This window comes from Phalacrocorax aristotelis, chromosome 1 (genome assembly GCF_949628215.1).
Source record: "Phalacrocorax aristotelis chromosome 1, bGulAri2.1, whole genome shotgun sequence".
NCBI lineage: Eukaryota > Metazoa > Chordata > Aves > Suliformes > Phalacrocoracidae > Phalacrocorax > Phalacrocorax aristotelis.
The window spans coordinates 214356924-214380288 of NC_134276.1; the positions used below are offsets into that span (position 1 = coordinate 214356924).

The 23365-nt window shown below is 44.8% G+C and overlaps 1 protein-coding gene across 2 annotated transcripts in view; it reads left to right on the forward strand.

The window, feature by feature from the left end:
* The window catches only part of SFMBT2 (Scm like with four mbt domains 2), a 115679-nt gene extending 92519 nt beyond the window's left edge, over nucleotides 1-23160 (forward strand). For both annotated transcript variants that reach the window (XM_075081661.1, XM_075081662.1), the window contains 7 exons: nucleotides 76-215; nucleotides 7569-7678; nucleotides 16590-16765; nucleotides 18304-18476; nucleotides 20263-20511; nucleotides 20700-20828; nucleotides 22877-23160. In XM_075081661.1, coding sequence (XP_074937762.1) covers nucleotides 76-215; nucleotides 7569-7678; nucleotides 16590-16765; nucleotides 18304-18476; nucleotides 20263-20511; nucleotides 20700-20828; nucleotides 22877-23017 — 1118 coding nt within the window. In that variant the 3' untranslated portion in view covers nucleotides 23018-23160. The remainder of the gene's footprint in view (nucleotides 1-75; nucleotides 216-7568; nucleotides 7679-16589; nucleotides 16766-18303; nucleotides 18477-20262; nucleotides 20512-20699; nucleotides 20829-22876) is intronic.
* The last annotated feature ends 205 nt before the right edge of the window (nucleotides 23161-23365 follow it).

Genomic DNA, 23365 nt, shown 5'->3' on the forward strand with positions numbered 1-23365 from the left:
AGGAGGAAGAAGAAAGGCCCTTGATTTATTGTATAAAAGTGCTACACGCACATCAATGCTACTTTCTCCTTGCAGGCACCATCAATGGGAGATACTGCTGCCCCCAGCTCTACATCAACCACCGCTGCTTCTCAGGTCCATATTTAAACAAAGGCAGAATAGCAGAGCTACCTCAGTCTGTCGGGCCTGGCAAGTGTGTGCTGGTCCTCAAAGAGGTACGGCTCAGCTATCTTTTGGGGGGATTTCAGGGGAAATCATGGGTCATGGGTTGGCAGGCCCAGAATTTGAAAAGAAGGCACCTAAAATTGTCCTGAAGCTCTGTAGTGGTTTTCATAAGTCAAAATCACAAGCTGGGAAGAGAGGGTAGGTATATGCATTGCGGGTTTTGATGGGAGAGGTGACATTTTTGAAACGTGGGTAGTTCTGTTGTTTGGGAGCAAGTTTCATCTAACTGTGTGCAAGAGAATTTGTGTTCTGACTGGAGCCATCCCCAGAGAGGACCTCTGTGGTTGTTGCCGTCAACCTGTTTCTCAGCATCCATGTTGGGCGGTCAGGGTGACACCTTTGTATGTATGACTATGGTCTGATGGGGCCCAAACCATCAGGATCCACAGTGAACAGGACAGAAAGCCAGGCAGGGGTGTGTGATGTGCTGAGTGGAAGCTGTGCTGTACCCAGCTCTTGCTGAATGTGGATGGGTTAATCCCATGCAGCCGGGATGGCGGAGCCCCACCATCTCTTCACTTAGTCCTGACTGAATCAGTGCTTGCTTTGGGCCAAATCCAGTGTGTTGAGCTCTTGCTGTTGTCCTCAGAGAAAAGCTAGCTTGTCTGAAAGCAATGCATGAATATTTTCCACATGTTACAGTCCATATACAGATGAGAAGCAAGATGACTGCAGGTGGAGGAGGACAGCAAGCTGGTGCTGTTGGATAAGCAGGGTGCCAGGGGTGCCTTGGACACCATTTCAGTTTGACCTGGGTCTTCTAGGTCTTCTAGAAATCCAGATCTTAGAGCTTTCTGATCTGTACCTATACAAACCTGACTTCTGTCCTTGGCAGAAAAGCATGAGAACTTCTAGTTCTCCATTTATATGATGTATTTGGAAGACCCTCAGTGTGCAGCTCAGGGAGTTTGCAGTTGTCTGAAATGAGACGAATCCCAGCCCTTAACAGAAACACCTGAAAGGTGAGATTCCTCCCAAATCGCCCACCACTTTTGAAGACACATCTGTACTGTACTGTAGAGTGACTCCTGTGTCCGCATTCACTTCCTCATCACCTCTGTGCTCTGCTTTACACACAACAGTACTGCTGGTTATCTTACATGGTTGAAAGCTGGGCTGTGAAGAGGGCCCAGTAAACCAGCTGCCTGTGCAGGTGAGACACCTGGGTGTCAAAGAAGCAAGTCAAAAATAGCCCTCGGCAGATAGCAGGATGAAGTGGTTGCAGAGCAAAAGTTGACAGCTGCCAAATTTGAAAGCAAGTCCGTAGTGGGTTACTGATGGGGAACATTAGCAATCTGCTGCCACTTGAAAAACAGGCAATGAAAAAGCAACATGGGGGAAATATGAGGCATGCACGGGCAATACTTATGCTAATGTTTCTTCCTCCTTTCCTCCTGGAGTTTGGATTTTGAACACATAAGCAGTGCACAGCTTCTGCCAGGTCCTCCCATAGTATCTTCAGGCTTTGCTGAATAGACTAACACCAACTTCCCCAAATTCCTCAAGATTGGAACCAATTATCAACAGTGGAAATCAACCTGAGTTTCCTACAGAAAGGCTATTTTCTCTTGCTCTGCCTCCTTACAAAATTGCTTGCTGAAGGAGCAAATAGCAGTGTCAGTGAGACATAGGCATCTTGCTTTTGGAGACATGAATGACTTCCCAAGGAGCAGGACAAAACGGCCATTGCCCAGCACTCACCAGGGTTATTTTGCAGATAAATTCAAGCTCATTCTGGCCATGGGGACCAGATCCAAATTCTGGAAAGGGTGAAGAGAAGACATTCAGGATGTTGCTGTAGGGGAGAGACACCTGGTTCCTATCAGCTGCTGCTAAGATAAGAGAGGTGTCAGCAGCTAAGAGAACCATAGGCAGGGGGAAGGATAGGGGTGCCCAGTATGTGGAGGAGGCAAGAAGTGGTGAAGAAGACATCCCTGCATCAAGGTGAAGATCTGTGGCAGCTGCCAGAGCACCCAAAAGGGCTGCAGAGCTGAGTGGTGAGAACAGTGCAGGAGATACCTCCTCCAGCCCAAGACCACAGCTACAAAGCTTTGCACAGCTGAAGTGCTCAGAAGGGTCCCCATCCCTCCAAACCCAGTCTCGGTGCTGAGCTTGATGCCTTTGTCTCACTTTACACCCACTGATGATGTGGCCCCAAGAATACAAATGAATTATAATTATATCTCTCTCACTATATAGGAAAATTGCAGGCCATTGTAAATTATGCATCAGCATAACTTGTCTGGAATAGATAAATTATACATGGGCTTTACTTTGGCAACACACAGGGGAGGGTGGGAAAGACAACTCAAAACAACAGCTATGAAGGAAAAAGGGAGTCAGTAGCAGTCTGGTGAGAGCTTTTTAAATCGCTCTGGTCTCCAGCCGTAACTCATTGCCTGTAGGGACGCTCTAGTTAAAAATCTGTTCCAGTCGCCAGCCAGTTCACAGTGGGCAGCAGTCTCTGTGACAGAGATGGTGCTGTGTTTGGCACTGGTGGAAACCCCAGACTAAAGACAGCTGAACAACCAAATCCTACCCCATTTGCTGGCCTGGGTTACCTCTAAAGCAAGAAGAGAGCAGGTGTCCTCTTCCCGCTAGCACCAGGTGATGGGAGACCTTGGTCCTGGCTGGGTGCTGAGGGAGCAGCTCCCCATCTACCTTCCTCCACTCTCAGTCACAAGGGATGTAACGAAAAAAGCAGGACAACTGTAGTTCCTGATGCTCCTCAGCCCTCTTCTCCCCAAGGTCTTGCCCTTCCTTACCTCCATCACAGAAGCAGTGAAACATCATCTGGGATCCAGCTCCAAACAACGTGATGCTACCAGCCTGCATGCTAATAGTGAGGGAGCTGTGGGTCAGTAGGGCTTGGCTCTGGATTAAACAAGGTCAGGAGATACCCTTATAGTGTGGAGTAGGAATGCCTCCTTCCATTGGAGTAGTCTGGGCTGGTCTCACCTGAGGTGTTGGGAGAGAAGCAGCACAGGTAGCTTGGCTTTTGTGCAGCTCCTCTTTTCCAGCAGATCAGGCATTTCTGCGGAGTTCTGCATTGTTACTGAATCCCCCTGGTTTCTGCCCAGTTCCTCTGTCCTACTGTTGGATTCAGAGGTTCTGAGCTCTGCAGCGAGGAAACTGCTAAGGTGTCTTCCAGAATGGCAGCCCTCAAGCAAGGTTTCCCAGCAAACTCTTGACAGCAAGTGCAACTTACTTGGTAGTATGATCAAAAATACTGATTTTAATTTGGTGGGTGTTTGTGTGCATGTATCCTTGCATCCTGCCTTAGGTGAGTGACAAGTCACTCTTGTGATATCTAGTGCCAAACTCATTTTTAAAGCCTGGCTGTTCATTATTCCTGGTGCCAGCACAAGTGTCTGCTGAGGCCGGTGGTTTATTGTGGTTTCTTTTACCCTAAGAGGCAAGTGAGGTGGTAATGCCTGTTGTTTAACATCAGCTGCAAAGCTTATCTCATTCCTGAGATACTTGTTTGGAAAAGAAGTTGAAACTTGGAGCCAGTTTCAGTGGAGACATCCATTATTGCCATCCAACTGCATCTGGGCTGAAAAATATGACTGTGTAGTAGCTAAGATATGTAATAAATGCTTACTTTAAGTTAAATTAAAATAAACCACATTGTCAGCTTTAGATTTAGATCTTGGGTCAGAATATCTCAAAAATACTTCTGAACACTTCTTCCATCTATGCCAACAACTTACCACAGCAACACTGTAAAACAAAATGAGATGTCTGTAAGACTTCAGATGATCTATGACCCACCATATCTTAGTGAAATATGCTGTAAAGATTAATTAGCGTCATTGCTTAGTGCTTTTACTGTTTTTAAGACTCTTCGCTCTTTCACTATGTAAAAAGAGAATGGACTTAAAGGCAACGTGACTGTCTAACTGATATGAACAGGAGAAATCAGCCAGCATTTATGAAGGAGGGCTATGGTACTCTGCAACTTGAATTATTTGAAGCACAGCATGACTTCATAAGAGAAATTTGCGTAATTAAATCATGGTGCTCAGAAAATTAAGTAGCTTGTACTGTGCCTTAGGTGTATGATTGAGCCAGGCTGATAGCATTATTATTAGATATGGTGTTGGAATGGCAGAAACCTTCTATAGCCTGGAAGGATATGTACTGCATTTCTGCAAGACAGTTCACTAACATCCTCTTCAAGACTGCTCTGAGGACGTCATTTCATCTATAATGGTTCCTCCAACTTAGAATCTGGCCATCTGCATTTTTGAAATGTCATGGATGTCATAAGCATGTCAACACTTAAGTGCTACAACCTTGATTATATCAAAAGTGCACTTCTAGATGCTTAGTCATCTGATGAAAGAATCCCAAAGAACTCTTTCTCACTTCTCTCTGTCCCACAGACACATCATTATTCCAAGGAAAATAAAATAACTCTTTATGGTCCTGCCTGAGGCGAGCCTGGGAGTTAGGGTCTCTCCTGTGAGGCAGGAGATGTGGGCTCGCATCTCAGGTAGAGGTGGAAGATGTAGTTTTTCCTCACAAGGATGCTGATTTTGAACACCAGAAGAGGTGTAATGGTATTTTGAACTGTACCTCATCACTGATACCTCCTGAGAAAGCTTCATCCAGGGTTGGGACCATTAATGAAGAGGGATGGAGAGACGGGAAATATGTGAAAGCTATGATGGGAAGAAAGATGGTGATCTGCCCAGTGGCATCAGGAATCTCTAGACATGCTCAGAAAAGGGCCCTTGTACACTTGAAAATCTGTGACATGGAAAACTTTATAGCTGTCAGGTGCTTCTAAGGTTGAGTAGGTGGTGGGATTGTGGTGGTGCTGTGTGCTCGTGCTCACTGCTGTGACTCCAACCTACTTGACTCTGAAAATGCAAAGTTCAGCAGTATCAAAATAAAACCTTATCGATGTGTAGCAGCAAAATACGGTGTTGTCTAATCCACCCCTCTGCTCCAAGGCACTGCTGGCTGCACCCAAACCATTCCTGAGGGAGAGGGATGAAAATAAACTACCAAAATCTCAGACTGGTCACACTCCAGCCAAAGAGAATTCAGTGAATCAGGTCAAAACTTGACCAGTTTGTTTTGGGTGAAATGGCTTTCTATCTCCAGAGAAAGTTGGAAACTGGGAAGCTGGAAACTGGTCTAGGTTTATTCTCTTTTTGCTTTAATGAGAGTTAATTTTTCCACAAGAAACAGTGTGTTCTTTTTTCTCCCTAGTGTTTAATAGTGTGTAATATGAAGCAATAATGTTGTTAGAAGATAACACTGTTAACACGGTGGTGGACTCCTGGCTGTTGCATATAATGTCAAACTCAGTGACTTATTTGAAACACAAGAAGAGTAAAAGCCAAAGCTTTTTAAACAACCATTTTTTTATTCCCTTAAAGGGAAATGATTGCTCTTACAAAACACTCTTTTTTTAAACTGAATTTGGAAGTTTACAGAGTCCTGCTGATGACAAGCCAACTTCGAGAAAAGTCCTGGTATTGTGGGTGTCTCTGCAGGGCTGGAGTTGATTAGGTGTCTGGGACAATGCCCAGGCAGGGCCACACTGTTATTTGCAGGGTTGGGTTTTCTTTTCTTGCTCATTTTCTAACTGTTCTGACAACTCATACAAACACCATCATCCTGATAAAGGAGCAGGGCAGCACTGTTTGTGGGAATTGCTCAGCAAGAGGTGCTTGCTTTCTGCTCCTGGCTTTCCCACCAGCAAGCAGGGTGGGTGCAGAGGTGTACTGGAGAAGAGCTTTCCCAACAAGCTCCTGTGTAGGCATTAAATACCTCCCTGGATGTGCTGATCAGGAGGGGAACACATCTGGTGAGTTGTGAATGAGTGTGGGAGCTACCCAGGCACTTGATGCTTTTTGAAAACCTACCTTCAGCTCCCCTGCATCATATCCAGTGTCTTTGTGTCACAGACCAGTGCCCCATCAGTTTATATGGTGAGTAGCAGGCAAGAAAAGATGTGGACGAGCAACTGGATGGACTCACTCAGAAGCTTTCTTTTGTCCTCTTGGGAATCAGTATGGCTTAGTAACTAGTATAACGGGTTGTGTGGTGTGATGGGAACCAGCTGGAGAGCTGTGGGTAAACCTTGTGTGAGATAGGGACTCTGCTCCTGCCCTTCCTCATAGAGTGCCTTGAGATGTACAGGTGATCAGAGCTGCCTGAGACATTGTTGCTAGGCATTGCTTTACATGTCTCGCTTGAGTAATGTTTCCAAGGGCTCAGTGATAAACCAGATTTTGCTTCTAGTAAATAACCTAGCCAGGCAACTCAAACCACTGTCGTTTTACATGGTGCTATACAGCATTAAGTGAAGCCCTTGCCTGAAAATAATTCATCCTATGAGATTTCCAAAATACTAGATAATCCTCAGGTTGGTGGATTAAAAAAACAAAAAAAAAAAAAAAAGGAAAAACCCCAAAACATAAACACATTGCTCTTTGCAATATGACCTAGTCAGTTTTTCATTTCCGACGAACCACATTCATGGGTGCTGGGGAAACTCAAAGCTCATTGTACTGAAATCATTTGCAGGCCCCCAAAGAATTAAGAACAGGCGTTAGGTAAAGAGCTAAATTATATCAAAACCCATCCAGACTCACTATGGGGTCATTCATGTACATACAATGCAGAGTGTTCAAACACATGGTCTGGTGCTGTTAAGAGATTTGTTTTTCTTGTATTTATCTCCTTAGGCCAAGTGTAGACTATTAAAGCTTGGATTCCCTGAGCCAATAGTAGGAATCATTTTTATTCTCAGAGACTTCAGATTAAATGGGTTGGCACATGTGTTTTGTTGTACAGAGTGGACACATACTGGGTTTCAAGCACACCTCCTGCAAACTCTTTTTGTGTAGACTTCATTAATATTCTGTTAATACGGTCAAGGCACGAAGCACTCAGACACTTAAGCATATCGCTGACCTCGAGTATGTGAATTTCTCCGTTAGTGTTCAGTGTGTAATGGTACACATGACTTTGTACCTGGTTGAGCCATCAGAAGTATTTTTGTTTATTATTAAATTGAGCCAGTATGGATGCAGGGAATGGAATCTGCTTTGGGTGAGAGGGTCTGTCTCAGAGAAAAATAGTGATTAACAGGAGATCTTTGGGGTTAGCTAGCAGTATGTAATGCAGTCACCATACCAGGTTGGTGGGTCATCTACAATATGTCTGGCACATTGCTCCCATCTGGGACCTCATTGCATCTAGCATTTGCCCTGTACAGCCTTGAACCTCACCTGTAAGCCGCTCCTGCCTATGCAGCACCTGGGATCATATTCAGGACTACTGTTAAACCCATCAGTGTTGTCGGTTTTGTCTCTCGATAGGTTCTCAGCATGGTGATCAATGCAGCTTACAAGCCAGGGAGCGTTTTACGAGAACTGCAGCTAGTGGAAGACCCTCAGTGGAATTTCCAAGAGGAAACACTTAAAGCAAAGTAAGTCTTCAGCATGTGCCCTTTTGTTTGGGGGGCTTCAAAAATGGGACTGACTGGGGAAAAAAAGAAGAAAGAGAACAAAAGATTTTTTCTATTCTGAGAGTTTTGCTTTTCTAATTATCATTTTGCTTTGTTGAATTATTTGACTCGTTCTATAGCAACTTAAGAAATTAAATACTCTCCTCAACGGTTCATTTCTATTGTCTTTCTCCAAGCAGCCATTCAGATTTTGATGAAAACCACCATGTTTATTCAGTGAAGTCCTGAGTTTTATGATAAGCAGTTCCTATAAGCTTGGCTACTATTGAATTAACTCAATTCCTGGGTTTCTAAATGTAGGAGTATTACTGCTTTTAATATAGAGCCTGTCACTCTAATGCAGAAAAACCTGGTGAATGGCACAAAAAAAATGCAAACAAAATATCAGTGACACAATTTTAAGCAGGAGAATTATTAGCACAAAATACTAACAGATCTGGGATTAAGATCAAGATTTGAGGCCTCTGTGGAATATATACTTCCATTCTTATCTAATCAATGCTTGAGAAAACTGTGTTACTAGCAAACACTCAATTCCCCTTTCCAACTTTGAAATTTACCCGTTTATTTCTCCTTTATGTAATGGGCACTACACTTTGGATGTATTTCAACAACTATTGTCTCTCTGAAAGAGGTGAGTCTTACCTAAGCTCTCTCCAGAGTCCCTCCAAACAGCAATTCTTCCCACTTTAAGACAGATGTCATCAAATAGTTCTTTGAATACAGCTCTCTCCACTGACTAACTTGGTCACCTTGACTTTTTGAGTACTGAAGTTAAATGCAATGAATCTCACTCTTTGTACTGAACTCTGTTACTCCTTTTCAAATAAAAGCAATTTTATCTTGGTTATTTGAAATGATTGGCTGTCAAATATGGCACTATTGTTTGCTATTGTATTTGATCTTTGGCCATGCAGATATTGCAGAAGGCTCGTGTGTGCGCTGGTTGAGGGAGAGAATTGAAAAGCTTTTATTCTGCATACTTGGAAACTGCTTTCTTTAAAGGAGGATTGCAATTAGAAATGGAAAGCTACTAGAAAATCCTGGTTTTAATTAGCTTCTGTCATCCATGTGGAAAGTCATGTTTTTGTGTTTGTCAATTGAAATTTTGTGGATGGAAATCTAAAAGTCATCCTTGCACGTGCAGATTTTCATTAAAAACAAGTAATTGTCCATGACCTGGTTTTCACTGATTCCAGGCTCCCACACCTTGTACTAGCAAATACCAGATAATTCACCCCTACAGGTAATTAGCAGTTATGAAATAAAGTTGTAATGCCCCATCTTAATGTCCTACCCTGCAAAGACATGAGCTTACAGGCAGTTTTCCTATTAGCAGAATACAAAATAGGGCTTTTGGGGGATTTTTCATTTGAATGTGGGGATCTGCCTTGTGCAAAAGCAGCAGTATCAAGTTCATAAGGCTGCTGCAATCTTTGTTTCTAATGGGGGACAGCCCAGAAAACGTTTAACTGACTGTCAGGTGCAGGGATGTCTTGTCCTTGATAGTCAGCTATGGCTACAGCCCAATCCACTGAGACCCCAGGCAACTTGCTGACTCCAGGTGTGCTTACACAAGGAACACCAGCTCAGTTACGAGTACATGGGCCGCTAGAGATTGTCACTCATCCGTCATCCACTCATCGTCATCACATCAACCACTTATCGTCCCTCACTGTTGCCTGGTGTGCTAATCATACTGTAATGAGAACTTCTGTCTCCGTTACCTTCCCCCATGATGCTTCTACCCATTCATTCCTGTGTCTGTTTCCTCCTCCCATCTATTTAGCAGGGCAGCCACCCTGCTGGGATATACCATATATCCACGTAGCCTGCCAGATAAAAGTACGCTAATGCTTTCCAACAAGGAAGTTTTGTATTTTATGTTGGTCAGCCAGTCACAGGGTGTGTACGTGTTCCTGTATGATGGTTATTCCAGGAGGCAGCAATCTCAGCTCTTCAGTGAGTCAAGCAGCACCTTTCAATTTTATCAAGCCACAGAATGGGTCATTGCAGGCTCAGAGCTGGGAGAGAATGTTTTGGAGTGACTTCTAAGCATAGAAATGTATTCTCTTTCAGTGTGGCATTGCCCTCTGGCTCCTGAGGAGACAGAGCTCATGGGGCTGGACAGCACCTTGTTGCTGTAGCTGTCTGGCCTCTGAGGCAAGACCTCTGTGCACAGAGCGGTGCTGGCTGGTCATACCAGCTCTCCTGTGGGGAATTTGAGTACTTCTAAGAGTGGGTGACGTGCCCTAAGACTGCTTGGATACTCTAGGACTTCTTTCTTTTTTCCTTCCTGTGTTTGCTTGAGCTGCTTCATAAGGAAGCACACCAGGTTCTTAATTGCATTTGGTTGTCCAGAAGCAGAAAAGAAAACATGCTGATGAAACCAGATACCCTGGGATGTGCAAATGGCGCATGACACATTACATCAGGTATGACAGTCAGTTGTGCTCCAGAATCGTAAACAGAGACCCGTAACGAGCAAATGCCTGTCTACACCAACTTCCAGCTACACCGGCTCCCAGTGGTGTCTTGCTGCTAATGATGACAGCTCTACAGCCAGCTGGAGCGTCTGTGCTGTAATGTGACATGTCGTGTCACCGCCTTCCTTCTGATGTAAACTGACAACTCCTTGAATCTTGACAACGTTGCTGTTTGTTTGCGGCGACGGCTGCAGTAGGGTAGAGCAAAGGGGAGGAAGGAGGATGGTGAGGAGAAGACTGTCTTTCCCATTGGCCCAAATGCCAAATCATGAGCTGCCAGCAATGCATTATCTCAGTCCCAGGGCAACCTGCATTTAGTTTACTCTGCTGTCATGAGTGACCAGGGCAGAATCAATTATACTAGCCTTGCAAGGAAGGTAAATAATTTAGGTTGTCCGAAGAGATATGGCTGCAGTGCGTGATGGCAGTCGCTTCCCATCAGCACTGCCGGCTCTCTGTGAAAATAGTCAACCGTGATTTATTGGTGATGATGAGTTAGAAGTGTCAGGCCCAATCCTCTGAATTCCCGTGAGGGCCAGCCGAACCTGTGGGCATTCAACCATTATAGTTTCAATGCTTTAAGTTCAGTGCCTACATCTAGATTTGGCTTCCCAGTTTTACATAAAATGCTTGAGGGACTTTATTCTTCTAAGGGCTATAAGTGCGGCTGTTTGGACTTACCCATTTTTGCAGGACTTTGGATGTAAAGAGTACCAGTGTGTGCAGTGAGTTATTTCCTGGGTCTTGTTTGAAGCCCAGTTAAACAAAATAAGAAAGATGAGTATTCCTGGACTCCTTCATTAAACGAAATTTTGAGATCTGCCCAAATCCAGTAGCTGAACTCTAGAAATCTTTAACCTCCATCACAGACACAATTGCTTATTTAAGAAGCTGCCTTTCAAAGAAAGTCTTTTCACTGGGGTGCTTTAGAAGGCTGCCTTTCACTTGTGATAGACGATGCTGATGTGTTTGAAGACCTCTTTGCCTCAGCCTTTGCTAACAAGCGTTGCTCACGGGCCTCCCAGGTCCCTGTTAGTGTTTGAGGGAATGAAGTGTTACCCACAGTGGATGGAAAAGAAGCTAGACACACTATAAACTGGGTGTGTGGAAGTGCATGGAACCAGATGGGATATAGCCAGCTCTGCCTGAGGGAGCTGGCCAGTGTCACTGTGAGGCCACTCTCTGTTCATGGTCAGGGAAGTTTCCTGCTGTCTGGAGAAAGGCAAACATCACACCCCTCCTCAAGAAGGGCAAGAAGGAGAATCCAAGTAACTACAGGCTGTGAGCCTGACATTCCTGGGAATGGTATTAGGCAAATCCTTCTGGAAGCCATTTCCAAGAACATGCAGGACCAATAGGTGACTGGTAAGAACCAGCATGGATTTAGGAAGGGCAAGCTGCACCTGATATGGTAACTGGTTTGACGGTTGAGGGAAGTTTTTTACATTGATTTTAACAACGCACTCAACACAGTCTCCCATAGCTTCCCTAGAGCCGAGATGTGGCTTGGATGTACGTGTGGTGAGTGGGAAGTTGGCTGGACAACTGGCTGGAAAGAAAACTCCAAAGGGTTGGGATCAATGAGGTGAAGTCCAGGTGGCAGCCAGTTATTAATGGTGCTCTTCAAAGGCCAGTACAAAGCTACAGCTTGTATGATCTGCTTTGTCTTGCAGGTCAGCTCTGCCACATACTTCTGGAGGCCCTGCAAGTGTGAGTTAATGTGATCAGGTGGCCTTCTGTGCCAGATATTGGAGATAGAAGTCATTAGCACTAGTGGAATGACTTAAACTCTTTCCATAACCAGGTGGAGAATTAACAAACCATGTCCTTACAAGCAGGACAATTCCGGGGCCCTTTCTGAATCCTGTCTTTGAGAGTACAAAATGTCACTGGATGATTAAACAGCTTTGGAGGAAAATAACTACTACATTTTTATTGATTTTACCTAGACTAGGATTATTCGAAAAAGCCTTGGTATTCAAGATACACTGAGTAGATTCAAGGGTATCAGGGTTTTGATTAAAACGGCAGGGTTTTCTGTCGTTGGCAGTCAGAATGGCTCATACAGGCAGAGTCTGATTCAAACACGATGAAGTGGACGTTAGACAATTTCTGCTGCTGTACTGGTAAGTTGCTTCTGGTAGATCCAGTGCAGAGAGATCTTGGTTTTGTGCTGTGAGTAGCTAGTGTTTCCTGGAGATTTCTCATGTTTGGCAGACTTTAATTTAGCAAGACAATTTGGACATTTCTTACAAAAGGAGTTTTTGGTCCCCTGAAATTAAATTGAGGCTTTACGCCACTGAGTTGTTCAAAGTAGTCTCAAGGATTGTCAGAGCAGTGGGCTGTATCCTTATGATGAGACTTTTGAAAATGAGGGTAGTCTCAGAGTTCTTGCTGTTTGAAGTGCCTTCAGCACAAGGCCTTTCATGTCGACACACAATGGTCCCCAGCTGGAGCTCCTAGAAGACATCTTGTTCTCATGAAACTGATTTGTTTTATCACCAAATGAAGCTTCAAGAGGAGAATGATATTGCCAGCAAAGTGCTATCAGCTTACTATTGTTACTCATGGATCAGCAAAGATCCTCAGTATATTTTCCTGTACCTGGAGAGGAACAACCCCATGGACTGGTACTGGTTGGGGTTGACCTGCTGGAAAGGGGTGCTGTTGAGAAGCACCTGGGAGTGCTGGGGGGCAGCGAGGTGACCCTGCGCCAGCACCGTGACCTTGTGGCCAAGAAGGCCAGTGGTGTCCTGGGGTGCATTAAAAGGAGTGTGGCCAGCAGGGCGAGGGAGGTCCTCCTCCCCCTCTGCTCTGCCCCAGTGAGGCCACACCTGCAGGGCTGCGGCCAGTTCTGGGCCCCCCAGTTCAAGAAGGGCAGGGAACTGCTGGAGCAAGGCCAGCGCAGAGCTGCCAAGGGGATCAGGGGCTGGAGCATCTCCCTTGGGAGGAAAGGCTGAGAGACCTGGGCTTGTTCAGCCTGGAGAAGAGAAGGCTGAGGGGGGATCTCATCAATGCCTATAAATACCTGAAGGGTGGGTGTCAGGAGGATGGGGCCGGGCTCTTTTCAGTGGTGCCCAACGCCAGGCCAAGGGGCAACGGGCACAAGCTGGAACACGGGAAGTTCCCCCTGAACATGAGGCCAAACCCCTTTGCTGTGCGGGTGCCAGAGCAGGGGCACAGGCTGCCCAGAGAGGCTGTGGGGTCCCTTCCCTGGAGACATTCACCCCCCGCCTGGACGCGGCCCTGTGCCCCTGCTCTGGGGGTGCCTGCTCCAGCAGGGTGTGGGACGGGATGATCTCCAGAGGACCCTTCCAACCCCCACCAGTCTGGGATTCTGTCATTTTTTGTGGAAATAGTTTCAGCCATAAGGGTTTCTCCAGATTTTGGGATCTGAGGCAGAGAAGGAGGGGAGAGGAAAGGAAGATTTCTTTGGCTTTAGCTGAAAAATATTTTTCAAAAGAACAGTGATTTCTAAGAAAACTGCAAATGTTATGCCTGACTCGACTGTTTCCACGTCTCCAGTGCTGCCATGCTGTGCGTGCAGGTTACTTACTGCTTGAAAGTGATTGGGAAGATAGGAGTCCTAGTATGAAAACATCAATAGGAATATCAGTAGTTGGTAATTTTTTGAGTGATGCTAATGGAAAAGAGTCTTCTGATTATATCCAAAGGAGCTCTTTCCACATGGCTGTTGCAGAACAGCTCAGATTACATTTGGTGGTATTTGTGTTAAAAATCTTTAGTGTGTGAGGAATATGGAAAATATTAGTCGAATCTGTTTTATAGCTGAAAGAGGTGCTGCCAAGGCCAAAATAGTGTAAAAAATATTACTGTGGCCAGTGCTAACACCTTGGGTTATTGAGACTGATTGCTGCAGTCGTGTTGATCTCCCTTTTACCATCCATTCTGTTAATTACTGTGTGTATTGCATTCAAACCAGACTGTGAAATCAGTCAGTTGTTCATTTTCCTGGTTTCATCTTTTTCTTTCACCAGGCACGTTAATACAATGGGTCCTTTCTGGGCAGCCAAACACAATAGGAAGCACATAGTTAGAAGAAGTCAGCCATCCTTGAATAATACCCATCAGGCAGCTTTCTTAGCTTTTAAGAAAGAAGATCAAGAGGCAATTTCATTACAGTGCTTTTGCAGGGAAACAAAACCAGATGCAGCCTTTTCATCCTCATAGTGAAAGTCAGAACAAGGACAAATAAATGTAAGTTAAATCCAGACACATCCAGACATAAAATGAGGCATAGGCTCGTAAGGTATATGTACAGGTGCTCCCACTGCCAGTATTCTTCCAATGTGGAGCCCCTTGAGAGGAGGCTGGTGCTTTTCTGGAAGTGATGCTTTAGTCCAACCAAAGTTGTTGGGGTTCAGGTGTAGGTAACACAATGAGATTCTGCAGCCCGTCACAGGAGTCAGACTTACTGGCCTAATGATCTAGGCCGTCATTAAACTTAATGGCTCCTGGAGAAGTAATAAGGGCAGGAGTCTTTTCAAACACACTGAAAAGAAATAGAAAATGTTTATAAGTACGTACATTTAAATGCCTGTGGAATTTTTTCTTTTGTCATTAAGTATAGCCAAATCCCCTTTAGCTAGTCTGCCTGTGCAGCTATTTCATTGGGAAACTGGGATAATGGCACTCTGTATCTGGAAGGAACACTTTTCCATTTTACGCCATCCGTCCTGGTCTGTTGGGGTGCATGAAGAGTTGGCTAATTAAGTCATTCATTCATTCATTCATTCATTCATAAGGAAGAATGAATCCAGGATTGTCTCTATGACCTGGGGTCCTTGGTCAGGCACCAAATGGGGTATCGGAGCCTGGTGCCTCTCAGAAATGCACATTTAGGTTCTGGAAGAGTTTTATGTTGAGGTGATAGTTTGGATCAAGTCTTTTGCAACATGAGGATGGTTGGACTGGGCTGTTCTGAGACCCAAGTTTCATGTGGGTACCCCTCTATAACACTTAATGTACCACAGTTTCAAACCCTTTTCCCATACCACAGCTTTTCCAGAAAGAGCCTTTGGGACAGAGAGCAGCAAAGGTGGTTTCTCAGTCGCTTTGCGCGACCCAGTAGAGCCTGCAGAGAGGGAATAGGATCTGGGTATTTTAACTCTCTGGCCACATCTCCTTTTTTTCACCTTCTCCTCCTCTTCCTCATCCATATCTGACTGTCAGCAGCTGATTCCCTGCTAGGGCACTGTGTATCTTAATGCACTTGCAAAAGCTTTGTCTCATTTTTCCTGATGACTGTATCTTTGTCTTTCATTATTTCCCATCCAGTAATCTTTGGCTGTCCCTCCCTCTTTTTCTTTTGTGTGCGTTACTTTTCTCTTCTCTAAGCACATTTAGAATGCCTTAGCACCAGGTGCTCGCATGATTGTCTCTTATGTTGCATTCCTCAGGACGCATAAAAGATGTTTTAAAAACCTTATCTCACTGTTTACAATAGCTTGGTGCTGGTGCTTAATAAATTATTGGGATAATTGGTTTTTCAGAGTTCACATCTACAACGTATTACAGCAGGGATGTAACTGTATCTTTCTTAGACATTTATCACTCAGAAACACTTCATATAAAACACTGAAATAAATGTTTTAGTAGCAAATGGGTAATGAATTTAAGACAAACCTTTCACTGCAGCATTCCCTGTAGGAATCGCAGTTTTTAAGGCCTGTTCCTTCAGACCCGTTAAATGACTCAAGAGACTTCTGATTAGTTCCTCAGGTCTTGTACTGCCCCCATCTCATAACAGCGAAGTCATCTGGTCTCTGTATGGCAAACAATCCAGTTTCACCCAGATACAGCTGGCGCAGTGAAACTGGGGTTCTTGTGAGCTGGAATGTGATGTGAGAGCTGCCTCAAGAAAGATGGCAATGGAGAAGACCAGAGGTTTATTGGGGGCTTATGGAGACATTCTCCAGTGCAGCCCACATACAGGGTGGTGACCAGAAAGCTCTGCAAGCCATATAAGCTTCTCATTGCAGATCAATATATGAGGAGAGACTACGTCTCTCTCCCCCAAGCTTTGCATCAGCTCACAGTACGGGCATGCTGTCCTGTGTAGTAGCCTCACCAAGCCTACTGTGATGTTTTTTCCATCTCTTGCCATATCCTCAGGTATAACCAGTCTGCACATGCATTCCTCCCCAATCACGTCCACATCTCAGCTTCCAGGATCATTTCACTGTTTTTCCTTCCTCAAGTCCACCTGAAATGGAGCCACTAAACTAAGTAAAACTATTCTGCCTGCTTTCACAAGAGAGAGACTCTTCCAAAAGTCATGAGGGAAGATATATCCCCAACAGAGGAGAGTCTGGTCTGGAGCATCAAAGGACATTGGTGTCATGGGGTCTTGTACTCTTTTCTAGATACAGAGGGAAGACATACAGGGCGACTGTTAAGATTGTGCGAACATCAGATCAGGTAGCGGATTTCTGCAGAAGAGTCTGTGCAAAGTTGGAGTGCTGCCCCAACTTGTTCAGTCCTGTTCTGGTGGCCGAAGTCTGCCCGGAAAACTGCTCCATTCATACCAAAACCAAGTACAGTGAGTATTGGCCAAAATGCTTCTTGTTGCCAGCTGGGAATCAGAGCAGTGGTAGACAGTGCATGAGCTAGTGATGAAGAGCAGGAGGTGTGTAGTACATTAATATTGAGTGGGATTCATCTCATCTAAGAGCACTTATTTAATCCTGACCAGGCCACCATAGGCTGCCTTAGTATTCTGTACAGAGAAATAGGCACCGTGAGAAAACTCTTCATCTCACTTCATGCTAATATGTTTGGTTGGAAGTCTTGACTTTTCTTCATATGTAAAGTTAATATAAGGAGCACATAAAAGGAACCTGCAGTGGCCAGCTGAGATTTAAAGTGCTACAACTGAGACACCTCATTAGGTGAGATGAAACCTGTCCTACGCAGTGAAGAGTTTCTGGCACACGCACCAGCACAGGCCAGTTTCACAGTGCCAAGGTGCTGGAAGGAATTCGGTAGCATTGACTCTCTGCTTAGAGTGTTTAATATTTAAACATGTTCCTACCTATTCAGGAAGGCTGAAGTTAGGCATGTGTCCAACACTTTTTGTCGTCAATGTTACTGGTATTATCGGATCTCAAACAGATCAGGAGAGTGGAAGTGAGTGCTGTCCTTCGACAAAGGTTGCAAGAAACCAATATGATTGTTTTAAACTAATTAGCTTCTGTTTGGTGCCAAAGTAGGAGAAAAGGGCTCAGGGAGATGTTCAGATCACTGAATATAGGTGTCTGTATAAGTCTACACCTGAGCTAGGCTCCTAGCTCCCACTGGTAGCAAATGGAGAGCTGGAGGAGTACAGCTAGGGGAGCTCCAGCTGTACTCATCTCAAAGTTGAAGGTTGTATGTGGCAGGATGAATTGTTCTTCAAACCTCCATTGATTTGATAAAAAGCTTGATTCAGCAACAAACTTCGACATGGGTGCCAAGTACCATTTTAAATGTCCCAGGATACCCTACCTGGTGAAGGGCAGAGTATCTGTCAGCCCCAGAGGATGCTGTAGAGCATGTCAAAAGGCACCTGACCCAAGCCCCTAATGTAAGGTCAGAGGACTCGCACATCCTTAATTTCAGTTTGGGCCTAGAAATATTCCCAGGTAATAAAACCCCATTCCTTCTTGCATTGAACAAACACACACAATCCAGGATAGCTGTCCCTCTCCGCTCTCTGCTGAAAACATTAGCAACTGAAAGTGTATCTAAGGCTGTTGACCCATGCAGAAAGGCATTAGATAAATCTGAAACATGCTGGCCTCTCTCCTTCCAAATCACTGCTCAACCTAGTGGAAGCTTTGCCTAAGTACATATTTGTAGGGTTAAATTCTGAACTCCTCACTCATCACCAATAGATGCATATACGTAAGAGATGTAACACTCCGCCCTAGTCCAAGATGGCATATTTACACTGGTCATTTTTTCCAAATCAAGGTATTTCAAAGGTCCTTGTAAAAGTGCACCTAGAGCGCAGTACCGAATCAGTAGCAAAAAGCATGCCAAAGTTTCCTTCTGTTAGTGGTTGAAGTTTTTAATGGGTATTTTACTTCATTCTTCCAGCTTATTATTATGGGAAAAGGAAAAAAATAATAAAGCCACCAATTGGGGAAAATAACAACATGAAAAGTGGACACGTCAAGCCAGCCAGACGCAGAAAAAGGCGGAAATCCATCTTTGTGCAGAAGAAAAGGAGGTCGTCAGCTGTCGATTTGAATGCTGCAGGCTCTGCAGAGGTATGTGTTGCACTGGGATCAACCAGCAAAAGCCCTGTGGTGCTTTTTTACCCCATCTCCATCTTCCTTTTGAGGGACTTCTCAGCAAACCCTAACACTTCTATTTTTGAATCCCTCCTTGCTACTCTGTTCTTCTGAGATGAGAGTGGTTTTACTGGGACACTCTGGGGACTTTTACCCTTCTCCATTCTAGGTTTAGCAAATAGAGTTTTTGCTTTCATCTTCATAACACTAGCTAACGTGCTGTCTAATATTATATCTTTGTGTACTTCCTTACATGCCTGTAGGCAAGCAGATGAGCCTGTTAGATGCTTTTTGCAGCATCTAGCAGAGCGAAGGAGGACTGTGATCCATGTCTAAGATCTCAAATACTATATTAAATAATAATAACTCTCAGGCCATTATGGTTTCAAGGGCTTTTATTTTTTCATTAACCTTTCGTAATATTTTTGGTTCACAACATCAAACAATAGAAGTTCTAGAAGCTTTAGAAAACAAGCAAATGATGTGTGCCCCAAGTATATGGTATTTGAGGCCTCAATCTTTCTAGTATGCTGTGTAACATGATGGGATCCCAGCTTCTGCACTGATTTCTCTCCAAGTACAACCTGGAGACAACTGTACGGACCGTTCCGAGGTGGTTTTCCCATGATAGTAACAACAAAGTTCATGTGTGGTTTCCCTTCCTCAGCTGAGTGCCAGTGATTGCTGCTTAGTGCAATGTGAAATAAAACTGATTTACTTAAATTCCCTCTACTTCAGCTGGAGGGGGATATTTTAGGCAGCTTTCAGTTGATTGCTTGCATCTTCATGACTTGGTCCTCATTTAGGTGTAGTTCTGCTTCGTTTCCTTAGATTATACCTGCTTCAAAGGAATTTAAATGAAATAAACTAATGTTAAGCCTAAATCAACCATTAGCCAAGTTTTTTGACCTTTCAGCCAATGTAACTAACTTTGTCTAAAATCGCTCTTTCACTTAAGACCTGAGCATATGGCTTGGATGCATGCTCACCCTTTGATCAGAGCTATGCTGTCGAAGCCATTTGGGCCACTTATGTCTATATAATGTTCAAAATACAGTTTCCATCAGTTGGTGTGTGCTTGCAAACTGTGTGACAGAAATAAGAAGAATCTGGTATAACATCCTGAAGCACAAACTGAAATTTGTGCTTCACCTTCAGCAGTTAGATGTTCAGCTGAAAGCAGGGAAATCTGGGTGAAAGCATCTGTCCTGGGTTTTACAGAAATGCCAGCTAAGAAACCAAGTGCAAGTATGCACTTGTACATCTAACTGTTTTTAAAAGGCACCAGAATTTCCTTCCTTTCAATATCAGTGACATCCATGACAACTTGAAGCAAGGTGAAGGTTTAAATTCAAGGCTATTTCTGATTTGATTTCATCTCAAGCAACCTGAGTTTCACTTTATCCTTTTAGTATTTTCCATTTCCCCCTTTCATGCACATCTGCAGTGGCAGAAAGTTTGAGACATAAGCCCAACAGAGGAGCATTTCATGCCAGAATGGTTATTGCTGTTGACGTTTTGTAAGACACAGAAAAAGGATTTGTCCACCATGTTTTTTTTTTTTCTTCTACATTTTGTAACAAACCTAAGTTGAGGACTAATCTACTTAGCACTGGAATGAAATGAGATAATTTGGTTAAAATAAATGTTACCCTGGACCGGCATGCACACCACAGGCATGCTGTTTGACCCAGTGCCTTTCGATTTGCTGCTGGATTAATCTCTGAGCCCGGATGCTGTTTCTCTGCTGGTCCTTGTGCAGGAGAGCGAAGATGATGAGCCGGACGTGATGGAGGATGAGACGGGAAGCGAGGAAACCAGCTCAGAGCTCCGCGATGACCAGACCGACACCTCCTCTGCCGAGGTCCCCTCTGCCAGGCCCCGGCGAGCCGTCACCTTGCGGAGCAGCACTGAGTCGGACAGACCTCCTCCCATGGAGAGAGCCCGACGGAGCCGGAGACCACAGCCCCACTCCTACGGCGAGGCGGAGAAGTGCACCCAAGTCAAGGAAGTGAGTATGCCTGTAGGCTTTCGCTCCCAATTAATAGCAATATTCTTCCTAAATTAACCTTTGACTTAACCTGATCTAATTTAACCTAACCTGAGGAAGTGCCAAGCTTTCCTCATCTGAGCAGGGCATCCCTGCCCTGGTTCTCCACTAAGGGAGTTTTCTTTATGAGAGCTTTTGGGTTTTTGTAGGAGATTAAGCAAGAAGAGGAGGAGAAGCTCATCCTGGACAGCAATCCATTGGAGTGGACTGTGACTGATGTCGTGAGGTTTATTAAACTGACTGACTGCGCACCCCTTGCGAAAATATTTCAGGAGCAGGTAGAGGTCTTCGTGTAACTCTTCTCCTTGGTGCCTATTCACATCACAAAAAAAAAGAAAAAAAAAAAAAAAGAGCACCTTGTTGGTTGGGTGCTGAGCTTTGGCAAAGAGATTATGATCAGAGTCTCGACACTGACAGACCAAGCTATAGCACAAGCTTTGGCAAGGCATGGAAGCCCTTGGAAACCTGAGTCAGAGCCTTGCTGGATCCTCAGAGAGACCAGAAACACCCCAGCCAGAGTGCTTCTGAAAAGCAGGAGGTTTAGACCGTTCTTGTTCATGGCAAGATCCACAGCACCATCCTGGTGTCACACGGGCGCCTTGGTGTACCAACAGATAGTGGTTATTTGGTACCTAGCAAGCTGTCTGTCCTGGCCGCGTGGGTTCCATCCTGTTCTAAAATATCAGCCTGGGAAGCAGAAAACTGCTGCTTAAATCCAAAACTGGCTGCCTGAATTTTGGCACCAACACCTAGATGCTCCAAGTATGTAGACATCTACTTCCCATCTTCATCCCTGTGAAGATCTGGCGATCAGGCCCTTGGATGATATAATTTTAGGCGATGCCAAGCATCTCCCCATTAAGCACATAGGTTTGCAGGAGCAGAAGCCAATGCTCTTCATCTCAAGTCAGTGTTAACGTGTAAAATTTATATAGAAATAGCCATTCCTTGGCTAATGAGTAACAGCCACAGCTGAAAGTAAAGGGTAGCGCTAAGAAATCAAAGTTAGAAAGAAGCAAATGTGGTTAATTAGGTCATAGCTGATGGCAGTCAGTGGTATGGCCAAATGCACATTGAACTATCTCTGATTCTTCACCCTGAATAACTCTGTACCCAGCTACAGCTGGGTACCGTTGAAGTGCAAGTCTAGAGCAAGGCAGAAATACTCCACAGCAAGATGCCTTAGTCGCAGCGTGCTCCAACCATTTGTTAATCAGCCTGGAATAACGCCAGGGCTTGAAAGCCAACCCCGTCTCTCTTTTGCCAAAGGGTTTTATGGGGACTTTAATCAAACACAGATGACTGGAGCTTTTCCTTGTAATTTGCAAGGAAGCTCTGGTGCAATGGGCCATGACATCAAGCTTCAGCGGAAGAAGAACCTGAGCCATGGACAGTCCTGATCAAAGCAGTGCTTAAGGTGTCCAAATCCTCCTTGTGTTTAATTTTACCTAATCAGGGCTGTCATGGGGAGTTTATGTTGCCTGTGAGTTACAGTGCTTTTTCTGCACGTAGACGCTGATCCTCCCTAAGGGGCAAAAAGCAGTTTTGTAGCCTGCTCGTCTGCTTCTAGTCCATTAAAGAATAAAGAGGACTTGAGCTCTTAATTAAGAAGAGGATCATAAAGCCAACAGAAATGCCTAATAAAATAGCTTTTGTCTGGGGTGCTACCTCATGGAGTTTGGTGCATAAATATGCCTGAAGGAAGGATGTGACCTCCAGAGGTCCTTTCCATCCTACACCATTCTGTGACTCCGGGACATTAGAGGCTGCAAGGGCTCCATGTGGTCCAGACCCCTCTGTCTTGGTTGTTCAGCAGCTGAAGTGGAACAAGGCAGGTCCTGTGTGGACCAGGGGACACAGCATGGAGGAAGGCAGACATAAACCTTTGCTGAGCAAATCATGGGCCAGAAGAGGCGGGGGGTCTGACTTGGCAGTGGGCCTGGCTTCAGCTTCTCCATTCAGCTCCCTCCTGTGTCTCCTGGTGTGCTCCCTGCAGCCTTCCCCTTGCCTCAGTCCCTCAGTCATAAAATGGGACTAATCAGATCTCCGTGGATGCTGCAGAGTTTCTGTAGACGATGATCCAGCATTTCAGCAGCTGGAAAGCTTTTCCCAAATTGGGGCAAGGTGAGAGCCTATGAGGCCACACTGGACGAATTCTAAAAACCATGAGGTGCCCCAGAGAAAGGAGATGGGCAGCATCAAAGTGGGAGAAAAGGGCAGAGGACAAAACCGTCTTTAATTTTGGGGGCTTCTCCAGATCTGGTTATGCTTTCTGCCCTCCAGAGCCCACAAAGACAACCATATTCCCTGTCTTTTTCTTCCCCAGGACATCGACGGCCAAGCCCTTCTGTTGCTGACACTGCCCACGGTGCAAGAATGCATGGAGCTGAAGCTTGGTCCAGCCATCAAACTGTGTCACCAGATCGAGCGAGTAAAAGTTGCTTTCTATGCACAATACGCCAACTGACTGCACTTCTCCATTTCTTTCTGTTCTCCTTCTTCTTCCCTCTCTTTTTTAACATTTCAACTTGTTCAAGGGGATTTTTCCCCTATCCGTTTTCTTTTCCAAGAACACATGGGGTTGGAAGCACTGGGAATTAATCTGTAGGGAAGAAAAAAAAAAAAACACAACAAAAAACTAGTAACAAATTGAACTAATTTTTCTGTACTTGTAAAGCACACCGAAAGACTGGTGGCATCTCTCCTGTTGAGCCTCGCCAACCTGCTACTCTGTGGTGCAAGGCCAGTACGGATCAGATGCTTTGTTGTTTGTTAAAACAAAGGTACCGTTGGCAGATGCATTCCCAAGGAGAAG